The sequence below is a fragment of the Triticum dicoccoides genome, chromosome 3A, assembly GCF_002162155.2.
Source record: "Triticum dicoccoides isolate Atlit2015 ecotype Zavitan chromosome 3A, WEW_v2.0, whole genome shotgun sequence".
Lineage (NCBI taxonomy): Eukaryota > Viridiplantae > Streptophyta > Magnoliopsida > Poales > Poaceae > Triticum > Triticum dicoccoides.
Window position 1 is genome coordinate 715,433,653 of NC_041384.1, and position 13,512 is coordinate 715,447,164.

The window sequence follows — 13,512 nt, forward strand, 5'->3', positions numbered from 1 at the left end:
ATGTAGTTTCAGAAGCAAAAATTGAGTTCCCTGTGCTATAAGCTAGCAGTACAAACATTCCTGTAGTTTCACAAACATAAGCTACAGACATAACCTACTAACTAGTTTCAGAAACGTAAGTTTCTCTAAAAAATAGCTACTATTTCTGATATTACATATATGTTTCTCTGAAACTACAAACTGGATAACTGCATTAGCTACAGAAGATTTGAACTAAATAGAAATTACATATATGTTCCTCTGAAAAACCAAAATGGATAACTGCATGAGTATTGAAACAGTAGCTTCAGAAAAATGAAACAAGGGGATCCTATAGAAATTGCACGCTCCAGAAATTCAGAAACACACCTATGAGTTTTCACAACTATGCGAGTTGGCTGCTTTGAGTTTCAGTCCAACGAAGGGCTGTTAATCATGCATTTCGCGAAAATGCAATGGTTTCCGCAACTAGTTGATCAGGCTCTGAATTCTGTTTTAGACGCTTTTTGTTCTAATGTTAGTGTTAACTGAATTTAAGCTTCAAAAGGGGTGTCTGAATTCTGCAACAAGTTGGTGGCTCTGAATTCTGTTTTAGAAGTTTCAGTCCAGCTTGAAAGGGTTGTCTGAATTTAAGCTTGAGAGATGTTATAGTCAGCTCGCTTGTTGGTCAGCTGCATTATTTGACTAGGTGAGAGCATGTCTGCTAATTTGTAGCAGCAATAAACTGAACTAACATTTCAGCAACCTAAAACACACATATCCAATGCAAAACCATACGTATGTTCTATAATTTTGACACTGTTTCGTTCCTTCGGGAAAATGCATGCTCAAGCAATCAAACAGGGAACACAAAATCAATTAGTGCAAGTTGGGGCCCGACAGCGAGCAGTAATAGATCATGGCGGAAATGCATCACGCGGTGGGCGGGACGAACAGCAGCCTGGGTGGAGCTGACGAGATGGGAGCATCTTGTTCGGAGGGGAGGGGGAGGGTTGCCCGATCCATACCTGTCAGCCACCGCCGAACCTGTCATCGTCGTCGCCACCGCGGAGGATCTGCGCCGCCGCCCCCGCCCAACGCCCTGCGCCGCCGCCCCCGCCGCCCAACGCCTCGCGCTGCCCGCGGCCACCCGCCGCCGCCGCCCAACGCCCTGCGCCACCCCATGCCGCCGCCCTCCCCTCAGAATCCAGCCACGTACCCTAGCCCTCTCAGTCGATAGAGATGGTCAGTTGATAGAGTCGATGAAGAGATGGTCAGTTGCAAGAATAACTATACTAAAACAATGACTCTGTTTCAGAAACGCACGCGCGTCACGCGGAAGCGGGGAGGTTGTCGTCCGTCCGATCAACAGACGATCCGACGGACGCGGAGCCGGCGGATGCGGCGCAAGTGATCGGTCGGGTGAAGGAGAGCTTTTCCCATAAAAGAAAGGAACAAAACAGAGAAATAAAATTATAAAACAACTGATCACAAAAAATGGAAAGCAGAAAAGAAAGAAACAAAAAAGGCATAAAATTGCTGAAAAATAGGAAACCAGATGAAACAACGTACAGAAGACTCAAGGGAAAAGTCGACTGGAGTCCGTACCACCTCACAAGTGTATTTCTCGAATACGCACGAGCGTATTATATTATAAAGAAGGAGTGGGTGAGGAACCCAAATCCACATATGAAGGTTTACATCATGGCCTAAGCATGCCACATCCGCGCCTCCTGGTCGAGGAAGGTCCTAAGCTTACAAAACTACTCACGTCGTGCCCACCTAGCTAGCTCTGCAGCAACGCCGTTCCAGTCCCCCTTGAGCAAGCCCGCCGTGCACCAAGCGTTACCTTCTTCCACAATTTGCATGATTAGCCCCGATAGCGAGGGCGCAACACCATTGAAGACGATTGCATTACGGTGTTTCCACATCTTCCAAAGAACCAGGGTGATGAGGACGCGCATGTTCTTTGGTTTGTCCGCGCACCACTCCACCAAAGTTTCATGCCCCTCTGGAGTCCAAGCTGGCTTGCCAATCATAGTGCAAAGCGTCCTCCAGATCGTCCGCGCAAAGACACACGTTAGCTCGATGTGATCCAAGCTCCCTTCTTGCTGGTCGCAGAACGGGCAGGCTTCCGGGTGTGGTAAGCCGCGTCGGGCTAGACGATCCGCTGTCCAGCAACGGTTCTTCATTGCGAGCCAGAGGAAGAAGCGACAGCGTAGTGGTGCCTTGGACTTCCACGTGAATTGGGCTGTAGTAGACACCTCGCGTCCAGCAAACCTTGCCGCATAGGCTGACTTGGCAGAGAACATGCCATTGCTCTCCCAGGCCCAAGATATGGTATCCGGCACTCCCTCCTGCAGGTTAAACTCCTGGATCCGATGCCATAAGCGAAAATACTGTCCGAGAGCATCCACCCCTAGGTCCGGCCTTATATCCATAGCCCAGGCTCCTGTGTCGATCGCATCCCTGAGAGAACGAGTCTTCCGCTTGCGCGGGGGAACCGCTGCATATATCATCGGCACAAGCTCCTGAAGGCAGAAACCCTCAAGCCATCGATCTTCCCAGAAAAGGGTACGGTTTCCATCCCCTACTGATATCTTCGTCGCAGCCTGACAGAGAGCCATAGATTCCTTGGGGACTTTGATGTTGAATTCACTCCACGGTCTGTGGTGATCCACACGTTGTAGCCAGGGCCAGCGCGCCTGCAGGGCCACGTTCAGCCATGCGAGGTCTGGGATACCTAGGCCGCCCGTCCACTTAGGAGTGCAAACCGTTGCCCAAGCAACCGAACAGTTTCCGCCATTCGCCTGGCTCTTACCGCACCATAGAAAGCCTCTGATGATCTTGTTGATGGCATGGATGGTCTTCTTCGGAAGGGCAAGCGCGAGCATTGCGTGAATTGGAATAGAGCATAGGACCGAGAGGACGAGAGTGAGCCTGCCGCTCTTAGGCAGTGTAGCAGCTTTCCACTTGGGCAGGCATTGTGCAATACGTTCCACCAGACCATGAAGCTGAGCGATGGATGGCTTGCGCAGGCACAACGGCAATCCAAGGTATTTACAAGGAAAATTCCCCAGCTCACAGCCCATGACAGCCGCGGTGAGTGCTTTTTCTTCATCAGAGCAGCGGATGGGAATTGCTTCGGTTTTGTTGAAGTTCACTTGAAGGCCAGAAGCTGTCCCGAATAGACGCAGGATATGCGAGCAGGCCTGAAGGTCGTTGTCCGTCGGCTTGAGGAAGACAATTACATCGTCGGCAAAGAGGGAGATCCGCTGCCGCAACCCATGACTTGCAAGCGGCGACAACACATCCATCTCCACCGCGGTTCTGAACAGATGATGGAGCGGCTCCATAATGAGGACGAAGAGCATTGGGGATAGAGGCCTACCTTGCCGAAGACCCTTGCAGTTGAAAACTGGAGCTCCGGGAACGCCATTAACCATGATCCGAGTGGAAGAAGTAGCAAGTAAGCCCGTGATCCACTCCAGCCATCTATTTCCAAAACCCATCGCACGGAGGACTTCGATCAGAAAAGGCCATTGTACCGTGTCAAAAGCCTTGGAGATATCCAATTTGAGCATGACTGCCGGCTGTCGGAGTGCGTGGAGCCTTCTTGCTGTGCTCTGGACCAACATGAAGTTGTCGTGCAGCGCTCTTCCTTTGATAAAAGCGCTCTGGTGAATTCCAACAAGGTGTGGCATTTCCTCCGCAAGTCTGCAAGCCAGCGTTTTGTCAAAGATCTTGGCAATTCCATGCATAAGGCTGACTGGTCTGTACTGTGAGAGCTCGTCTGCGCCTGGTTTCTTCGGCAAAAGGGTGACCAAAGCTTTGTTGAGTGCTGCCAAGCCTCTAGTATCCCCATTGTAAAACAATGAGAAAGCCCTCATGATATCCTCATGAAAGCCCTCATGACCACCTCACAAGTGTAGTGGGCGATTTGTACCGTTTAGCTACTGTTCATCACAACCAGCAACAACAAAAAAGCAGGCTAGGGTCTCTCAAATGAAATCACTGATTTCACTGTAAATTATCAAATGAAAAGTAAAGTGTGGGTTATAAGATCCGATTTCTCGTAAAACCACTGACTTCACCGTAAATTAGTTCCGTCCGTGATAATGCCCGTGCCATAACGTACGCACAGACAAGTGGCAAGTAACTTAGCTAGGAGTGGCTGAAAGCAACAAAGTGCGCACTGTCCAGGGCCACTATCAGCCCCTGAGACGGGCCAGGTCAGCGGTCATCGCGGCATGGAAATTCCACGAGCCGGACAAGCTCTCTATGTCGCCATGCATGCCCTCCCAGCGATGGAGCGCGACCTGTACCGGCACCGGCACGTCGACGACCCGGACGCAACGCAACGCGTGTACGATGGGTATGGCCGGACTGGATGGTGACACTCGTTCAACCGGTTTCCACAGGCCAATACACATTCTTTTTTGTTTGAAAAGGGACAGGCCAATACACATACAGGTGCTATGGCAATTGGTGGAAAATGGAAACCGATTGTGTTCAAAAAAAACAAGGGAAATGGAAACCGATAAGAAACTGCGAATGGTGGACCGGATCGGGAGCGAACGTGTATTATTGCGCCAAACTTCCCGATAGTGCTGAGATTTTTTTGGGTATATAAGAGACGAGTTTGCTTGGTACATTCATGCAAATAAGGTGATAGTACCGCACAAGACACCTCAAGATACACAGAGATAGGCGAGGAGGATGGCGCAGCAAGGTGTTGCTTCCATACTTGCCGTGGCCCTGGTCCTTGTTGCCTTTGCATCATTTCCCGCAGGTAATATGCTTACTTAGACGTGTGTACGCATGTATATCAACATATTTTGTTGGAATCGTTCATACAAAATTAGCACACAATATTTTTGTATGCAATATTGCATGAAAGAGTGCATTAATTAAGCATTAATCGCTTCATTTGTATTTGGGCGGTGATTACATGCTGCACATAAGTAACAAATCTAACTCATTAGCTCTTGCTGCACATTAATATTTTCCAGTGCACTCCATCGGCGTCTGCAACGGCGTGATCGGCAACAACCTGCCGGCGCCGAGCGACGTCGTGAAGCTCTACCAAACCAAGGGCATCGATGCCATGCGGATCTACGCGCCGGAGAGCAACGTCCTCAAGGCGCTCAGTGGCACGGGCATCAGCCTCCTCATGGACGTCGGCAACGGCGCGCTAACCAGCCTCGCAAACGACCCCTCCGCCGCGCCCGCCTGGGTCAAGGCCAACGTGCAGCCCTTCCCGGGCGTCTCCTTCCGCTACATCGCCGTCGGCAACGAGGTCACGGACAGCGCCGGCCAGAAGACCATCCTCCCGGCCATGAAGAACATACAAACGGCGCTCGCGGCCGCCGGCCTCAGCGGCAGCATCAAGGTGTCGACTTCGCTGCGGTTCGACGTGGTCAATAACACCTCCCCGCCCTCCAACGGCGTGTTCGCGGACACATCATTCATGGGGCCGATCCTGGACTTCCTGGCGAGCACCGGCGCACCGCTGCTGGTCAACGTGTACCCCTACTTCGCCTACAAGGGCGACCAGCAGAACATCAAGCTCGACTTCGCCACCTTCGTGCCAGGCAGCACCACCGTGACCGACAACGGGCTGACGTACAGCAACCTGTTCGACGCCATGGTCGACTCCATCTACGCCGCACTGGAGAAAGCCGGCAAGCCCGACGTTAAGGTGGTCATATCCGAGAGCGGGTGGCCGTCGGCCGGTGGGGTCGGGGCGACGGCGCAGAACGCGCGGGCTTACAACCAGGGATTGATCAACCACGTCCGCGGGGGCACGCCGAAGAAGCCCAGCTTGCTGGAGACGTACATTTTCGCCATGTTCAACGAGAACCAGAAGACAGGGGATCCGACGGAGAACAACTTTGGGCTGTTCAATCCGGACAAGTCGCCGGCCTACTCCGTTACTTTCTAAATGCAAAATTCATGCATTTCAGTCAACCACTCGTCTGTCTGTGTTATGTTCTAATTTTTCTTATATCTCCAATAAAACAAGTCACAGAAACGGAAAAAGCTGAGTAAATTGCCCTTTGAGAGAAAAAGCTGAGTAAATTCCACTGTTTTTAATGTCAAATTTTTACCCTCAATAAGGTGAACGTGTGTCAAATTTTGCCCCATCTATTCATTTGCTCTCGCACAATGTGACACTACGGGCCTACTAGAGTGACACGGCGGACCCATCTTTCTGGGAGGGACTAGTATAAAATATCACATTAGGTGATGAGATCAATGAGATAATTTAAAGAAAAATACAAAACATGTTCAAACATTCTCAAAAAAATTACAGACACATATCAATATTTGATGTACAATCTCAAAAAGTTTCAGCTCCAAATCTGACCTACAAATAGAAGGAAAAAAAAAGACAAAATCAGATGCGAACAGTGTCAAATTATTATTCACCCAAAGATGCCACTATTCACATTCAAATTTGTGTTTTTAAAATCTCTAACTGTACATCGAGTTTTGAGCTGATTTTTTTCGGAGTTGTAGACATACCCCGCAGCTATGTTGTCAAATAATTCAGTTATTGTTGGAATGCCTAAATATGAAATTTTGTGTTTGATCTCATTAATCTCACCTAATGTGAGATACTATACTAGTCTCCCTTGGCCAAACTCGATGGCAGAAAGTGCACATTCCTCTAACTTGTCCAACAACTCAATCACAATGTTACAATTCTGAACTAGCATTCACGGCCCAAGTCTAAGCTACGTTGTGTACATGCTTAAGCTTGCAGCCCAGCAACCCGGTAGTGCCCAGCAAGGGAGTGGGAGAAACACTAACTAATTTTTAACTATTCTCAAAGAAACAACTAATTTTTAACTGCCCCTGTTGAGAAAGCGTCTGAACGTAACATCCAGTTGTTAAGCCTAAAAACCGGCAAAACGGAATGTGATCTGCGGTTGTACGTGTGACAGATTAACGAAGGCCTTATCAAGCTTAGTAGCTAAAATTGCATTGCATTGATTGTCAGCCCAGTTGAAGGGCCGATTTAGGAATCTCTCGGAGAGCCATGGAGTTAATGGCAATAGCAAAGGCAACCACTTCCACCAAATTGAAGTTTGATGAGGATTTATCGGAGGGCAGAACGCTTTAAAGTTAGGTTAAAATTCCGGAAGACTGTTTAGGGTATGATAATGGTGGAAGATAAAACGATGAGTTCGTTGAGGAAAGATTTTTTATTCGTATGAGTGCTAGAGCCGTAGACGTTCATGATAGCGAAAGAGAAGGCGGAGACTGAGTGGTCTCGTTGTCGTCATATCCCCTCCCGCGGCGTCCCCGCGAGGCGACGGGGAGGGCCCTCGATCTCCGCCGCCCCTAGAGACAGCCCCCTCCTCCCACCCCTCGACGCCGCCAAGGGGCGCGGCCTGGCAAAGCCCGACCGGCGGCGGCGGCGGGGCGTCCTCCTCCTCATGCGCAACGGGGCGGCGTGGGCCGGTTCTTTTGGGCCTGGGCATGGTGCTCGCGTAGGGCGCCGCGCGCGTGGCGGCTCGCCGGTGTGGAAGCCAGGCGGGGTTGCAGTTGCGGCGTGAGGGGCTGCGTGGCTGGTGTGCTTGTCTGCACTGCGGCGGCCGGATCTGGCTGACAGCCGGGGCGGGCCGCAGCGACATGGGCCGGGCGCTGCTGTGCTGGATCTCGGCGGTGGTGGCCACGTCTTGGTGGTGCTCTGCACCTGCGGGGACGACAGCAGTAGCTCGTGGCGGTGGTGGTTCCCTTCATGTCCTTGGTCGGCTCATGGGCCGCGACGGGTTGGGATGGGGGTGGTGCGGGCTAGTGGTGGCGACGGCTACGTCATGGTTGTGGTCCAGGTGGTGGCGTGGTGGCTTCCCTTCTCCTTGGTCAGTGCCGACGGCATGCGGGGCTGGTGTGGTTGCGCGCGCGGCAATGACATCTTCTTCCTAGGGTTTGTGCTCGGGCAGGTCAGATCTAGGCCCGAGGTAGATCGGAGCTTGTTCCTCGGGTAGGTGAGGCCGGGCTCAGCCCGGTATGTGCCCGTGAGGAGTGTCTTCACGGATACGGTGGGCAGTGGTGGTGGTCCTGACGAAGCCTCCCCAACCTACGGATCGTCACCGATGGCCACAGACCGTTGTGCTGGCTCTCCAAGGCCTGCACGGCGGCCGTCGGCAGTCTTAGGATCGTGTCCCCACGGTTCACCGGGACTAGCTAGGGATGCAGGTGTTGACGCCTCCTACTGTGGAGGTGTGGACCAGATCCAGAGACTGATGCAGGGCTACGAGTGGAAGCAGGCCTTTTACTCTCCCTGATGTGGTTGGTGTGTCGTGAGGTGGTCGGGCGGCGATGTCCTAGGGCAGGGATGCCAGGGTGGCGGCCCTGGATGGTGGTCCCTCTAGTTGGCTCTCCGGCAGGCCTCAGCGGCGGTGGTGGCTTACCCTTTTGGTCGTGTGGGCAGCAAGGGGTAGCGGTTGGTGGCTCGGGCACATTTCATGTCATTGGCATAGGCATCGTCCAGATCTAGATCTGGGAGTTGAAACTCGACATGCATGGTCTGGCTTCATCGTGATGACACGGGTGAACTGACGAGCGAAAGCTCTATGCTTTGGCGCCGCCGCCGCCGATGCTTAGCAGGCGCCGCTATCTTCTTGAAGACGTCATTGAGGTTCTCTTGTCCATGCCAAGGCTCCGGGTGAAGACCCATGTTCGATTCGAACTCGGCACCGGCGACGCTCGGTGCCGTTCTCCCTCTTGAGGGCATTGTAGTGGAGACTAGGTGTGCTAGGGCGTGGTGTGGCGTTGTACTCTGACTTCCCCATGTTCTCATTTGGTAGTGTAGTCGCGCTCCAGCTGTCCTAGGATCAGCTGTGCTAGAGGGCTACCTCTCCACTTTGTATCGTTCGGCCGTGCAGTTTGTTTGTTGCTTTATCTATAAAGCGGGGCGCGAGCCTGTTTTGAGAGCCGTAGACGTTCATGATAGCGAAAGTGACGTTTGAGATAGTAGACTGGAACTAGCAAGATATAGAAACCAAATCCAAATTAACATTAGTACACTTAACATCACTGCTATCCGAAGCAATCATGGTCCTCCTGAGGCACCAATAGATGGAAGAAATAGAAAATTTTGACATTAGGAGGTAGCAAAGAGGAAGCTTTAAACGCTAAGACATGTTGAAGCTTGGTCTCTTAAAGACAAATAATAACATCACATGAAGGAAGAGTGGATGACTTCCGCAAAGCTTTTGATTCTATTTATTGGGATGCTCTATCTCAAGTGTTGCGCAAAAGGTTTCCCTCGAAGAGGGTTGGATTGGTTTCATGCCTTAACACCTCTACAAAGTCAGTTGTTCTTCTTAATTTGAAGTCTGCGTCATGGATTCAATGCTGCAGGGGGCTACGCCGGGGAGACCCTCTCTCCCCTTTCTGTTTATCATTGTCGCAAACGTGCTACAACATCTTCTCAATAAGGCTTACGACGAGGGACTCCTGGAGCACCCAATTGTCAATCACCTACCTTGTGTGGTAATTGAAACAACTCTTGTATAACCATACCCTACCCGTTAAGTCATGGGTAGGGTACGTTATAACCTTGTACCCGCGGATATACCCATACCCTACCCGCTTGTTAACTAATGTTAAGTTGTCGTTAATTAATCATTAGTTTGTCATGTGACTCGGCTACTCCTATTGACTTATGAGTATCTAAATCTAACATTCTTAAGAAGTTGCTCCCCACTTCTATCAATTCTCTTAACATGCACACTGTCCACATCATCATCATGGCACATCATCATCATGCCACATCATCATCCAGATTGCAAATTCTCTTAACATGCAGCTACTCAACTCAGCCATGCAGCCACATCATCCAAGCGTTTCCAGTCACCCTCTCCCTCCATCAAATAAAAAAAACGCTCAAGCCTCTCTTAAGTTTTTCCACCGCCTCACGACATTAATTTCTTCTCCACGCTTAGGTCTTTTTTTTGAAGCTTATCGCACATCTGGTTAGCTTTGTCCCCGAAGCTGGAGGGTTCACAACACATTGCTTCCTTCCTTCTTCATGCTACCAGCCATTATGGCTGCCATTTCAATCTTCCACTATCCCCCACGTACAAGATTAACTAACGAGGTAATCAAGCGGCGGACGGCTGGCGGTTCATTACCCTTCCCCGTCCCGTGCTTTATAGCTGCAGGTCCCCTCACGTCTTCCTCCACTTCCCAGTCTGCGTCGGCAAATATCTACTCTAGACAGCGGTGTCAATCTGCATCATCGTTGTGTGGTTGCAACGTTGGCCGGAGAATTTACCGGCAACTCTGCGGGTGCAGCAGCTGCAGGTGCCACTGTTGCTCCCCGTCAACCCCAAAGGTCCGCCTCATGATTTGTTTGTTTTCTCCATCCATTATTCCATTGATTGTTGAGAGTATGCAAAATAGCAAAACACGCGCTTGCTTCCGGTGTTGACGAGCATATTCTCCCGGTTCTCATGCGTAGCAGCGTAAGATTCTTTAACAAAGGCAATGATATTTCTATCATTGATTAAGAAGACAATTCATTACAAAGGAAGTATAAAATGGAAGATTGGAGGCATGAAGAATATTTACAAATTAGAAGAGTGGATGAAAGAAATTTTGTATGTAATGCCATATGCTTTAAGTTGTGGAGGCCAGCCATCCACATCTCTGTGGAACTAAAGATCCTCCCGTTTCTTTTCATTCCTCAGGTGGCACCAAAGTAGCATAACCAAAGCATGTAAGTCTTTTTTGCGAGGTCGCTAAAATGGCAATCGGCCCCTCAGTCCTCCACGTTGTTAGTCAGCAGAGAAGGAGCGAGATCAGCTGGGAAACTACAAAAGCGCAAGGCGAAATCCCAAACTGCAGAAGGAACCGAGCAATGGTAGAAGAAAATCACACATTTTTTAATTATTCATTCAGTTACCTCTGTCTCTGTACATTCTTATCAAAAACTGTGAGTGGAACACTTATCAGTATTGAACAAATATAGTTCCATGGATGTGAGATAAGCTCTACATACGTTGCTAGATCTATGAATATTTGGCCGACCATAGTAGGCAGACGCTGAGACGCGTAGCATCATATTTTCATGTTCTTTTAGAAAATTAATACTTTCAGGTATCATGAATACCAAATATGTTATGAATTTCCAGGACTCTGATGTACAGTCATTGTCATATGAAACTGGACCTTAATATTCTTCAACCATCATATGTCAAACAAGTCATCGGAAAATCCCGCAGCAACGCGCGGGGCATTGTCTAGTTTTTATGGTGGCCATGTACTCATCTACCTGTTATTGAGCTTAGATATTGAATTTTTTTCTTCAAATGTGCTATCAATGAGTGCAAAATTATGAACAACTTGTGTACTATATGTTCTACCCGCTGATTGCCCAATAGTTACGGGTACCCGTCGGATATGGATATAGGTAAAGTTTCATACTTGTGGACACGTGTATAGATAGAATTTTGTATCTATTAACTATACAAATATGGATATAATATTGCTCTACCCTACCCATATCCTACCATTGCCATACAAGAGACAACAAGTAGCTTCGCTAGTGGCGGGAAGCAACAAAGCGCGCACTGTCGAGGCCACCATCAGCCCGGCCGTGAGACGGGCTGGTCAGCGGTCAGCACGCCGTGGAAATTCCACGAGCCAGACAAGCTAGTCATGGCGCGGCTCTCTCTGTATATACATATTGAAGCTATGCAAGGGACCGGCACGGGCACGCCGATGACCCGATCACGAGTCAATCACCGAGACGCGCGTATGATCAATATGGCTGGCAAGCAACCCCGGGCCGGATGGTGACATCCGTTCAACCGGTTTTCCACGGTCCAGCGAACAAGTTGGGCATGCACTTGCGCCGGCGGCCGGTGTCATACAAGTAGCACTTGGCACTTGGCACGTACTACAGTGGGTGCTCTGCTAGTGGTGGAAAATGGAAACGGATAAGAAATAAAGAAGCTCATGGTGGACTCGATCGACCCCGAACGAACGCCCGAACGTGTATTGCGCCAAACTGCTGGACAGTAGTGCTGAGAATTTGCATATAAAGAGACGAGTAGTGTGCCCGGTTTACATACACTGCATCCGTTGTATGCAAATACAGCCAGATATCCTAGAGAACAATCCACGATCGATGGCGAAGCAAGGTGTTGCTTCCATGCTTGCAGTGGCGCTGGTCCTTGTCTCCTTGGCAGCATTTCATACAGGTATAATTATTATATCGTATATCTATGATTAAGATGCATCTACATCAACACATTTTGTTATGACTGTACATGCAAAATTATTTAATGCACGATATTTTGCATAAAAGAGTGCAGTGCTCACCGGGCAGCTAACCCCGACGGACATACGAAAGGTTCGCTAGCTCATCCTGATAACTAAACATGTATTCCAGGAACTAGTTTTCTGGTTGATCCTATTCGATCGAGAGATCACATTCTCTACCATGACACGCAACGAAACTGATTTTTTTTCTTGGACTGTTCGATCGTAATAACAGGGGTGCATTCCATCGGCGTCTGCAACGGCGTGATCGGCAACAACCTGCCGGCGCCCAGCGACGTGGTTAAGCTCTACAAATCCAAGGGCATCAACGCCATGCGGATCTACGCGCCAGAGAGCAACGTCCTCAAGGCGCTCAGCGGCACGGGCATCGGACTCCTCATGGACGTCGGCAACGGCGCGCTCCCCGGCCTCGCCAATGACCCTTCCGCCGCGGCCGCCTGGGTCAAGGCCAACGTCCAGCCCTACCCGGGCGTCTCCTTCCGCTACATCGCAGTCGGCAACGAGGTCATGGACAGCGTCGACGGCCAGAAGACCATCCTACCGGCCATGAAGAACCTCCAAGGGGCGCTCGCCGCGGCTGGCCTCGGCGGCCGCGTCAAGGTGTCCACGTCGGTGCGGTTCGACGTGGTCACCGACACCTTCCCGCCCTCCAACGGCGTGTTCGCGGACCTTGACTACATGGGGCCCATCCTGGACTTCCTCGTGAGCACCGGCGCGCCGCTGCTTGTCAACGTGTACCCCTACTTCGCCTACAAGGGCGACCCGCAGAACATCAAGCTCAACTACGCCACCTTCGCGCCGGGCACCACCGTGAACGACGACGGCAACGGTCTGACCTACACCAACCTCTTCGACGCCATGGTCGACTCCATCTACGCCGCGCTGGAGGACGCCGAGACGCCCGGGGTGAAGGTCGTCGTGTCCGAGAGCGGGTGGCCGTCGGCCGGCGGGTTCGGGGCGACGGCGCAGAACGCGCAGGCGTACAACCAGGGGTTGATCAAACATGTCGGCGGGGGCACACCCAAGAGGCCTGGGCCGTTGGAGACGTACATGTTTGCCATGTTCAACGAGAACCAGAAGACAGGGGACCCGACAGAGAACCACTTTGGGCTGTTCAATCCGGACAAGTCGCCGGCCTACTCCATTAGTTTCTGAGTGCGGTAAACGCTGGATATTTTGTGTTTGAAACTTTGAATAAGCTGCCTGGTAATGCAAAATGCATGCATTTCGGTCAACTACTCGTGTGTGTGT

General features: G+C 50.7%; 1 protein-coding gene across 2 annotated transcripts; it reads left to right on the forward strand.

The window, feature by feature from the left end:
• Positions 1-4,614: 4,614 nt before the first annotated feature.
• On the forward strand, positions 4,615-13,506 carry LOC119270414 (glucan endo-1,3-beta-glucosidase GIII-like). Of its 2 annotated transcripts, XM_037552418.1 has the most exons (4): positions 4,615-4,750; positions 4,971-5,901; positions 10,154-10,164; positions 12,476-13,506. In XM_037552418.1, exons 1-4 carry the CDS (start codon positions 4,678-4,680, stop codon positions 13,414-13,416), a joined length of 1,956 nt encoding a protein of 651 aa, XP_037408315.1. In that variant the 5' UTR covers positions 4,615-4,677; the 3' UTR covers positions 13,417-13,506. The 2 variants fall into 2 exon arrangements, with proteins under 2 accessions (XP_037408315.1, XP_037408314.1); XM_037552417.1 differs by lacking the exons at positions 4,615-4,750; positions 4,971-5,901; positions 10,154-10,164 and adding exons at positions 12,064-12,179; positions 12,287-12,331.
• Positions 13,507-13,512: the final 6 nt, after the last annotated feature.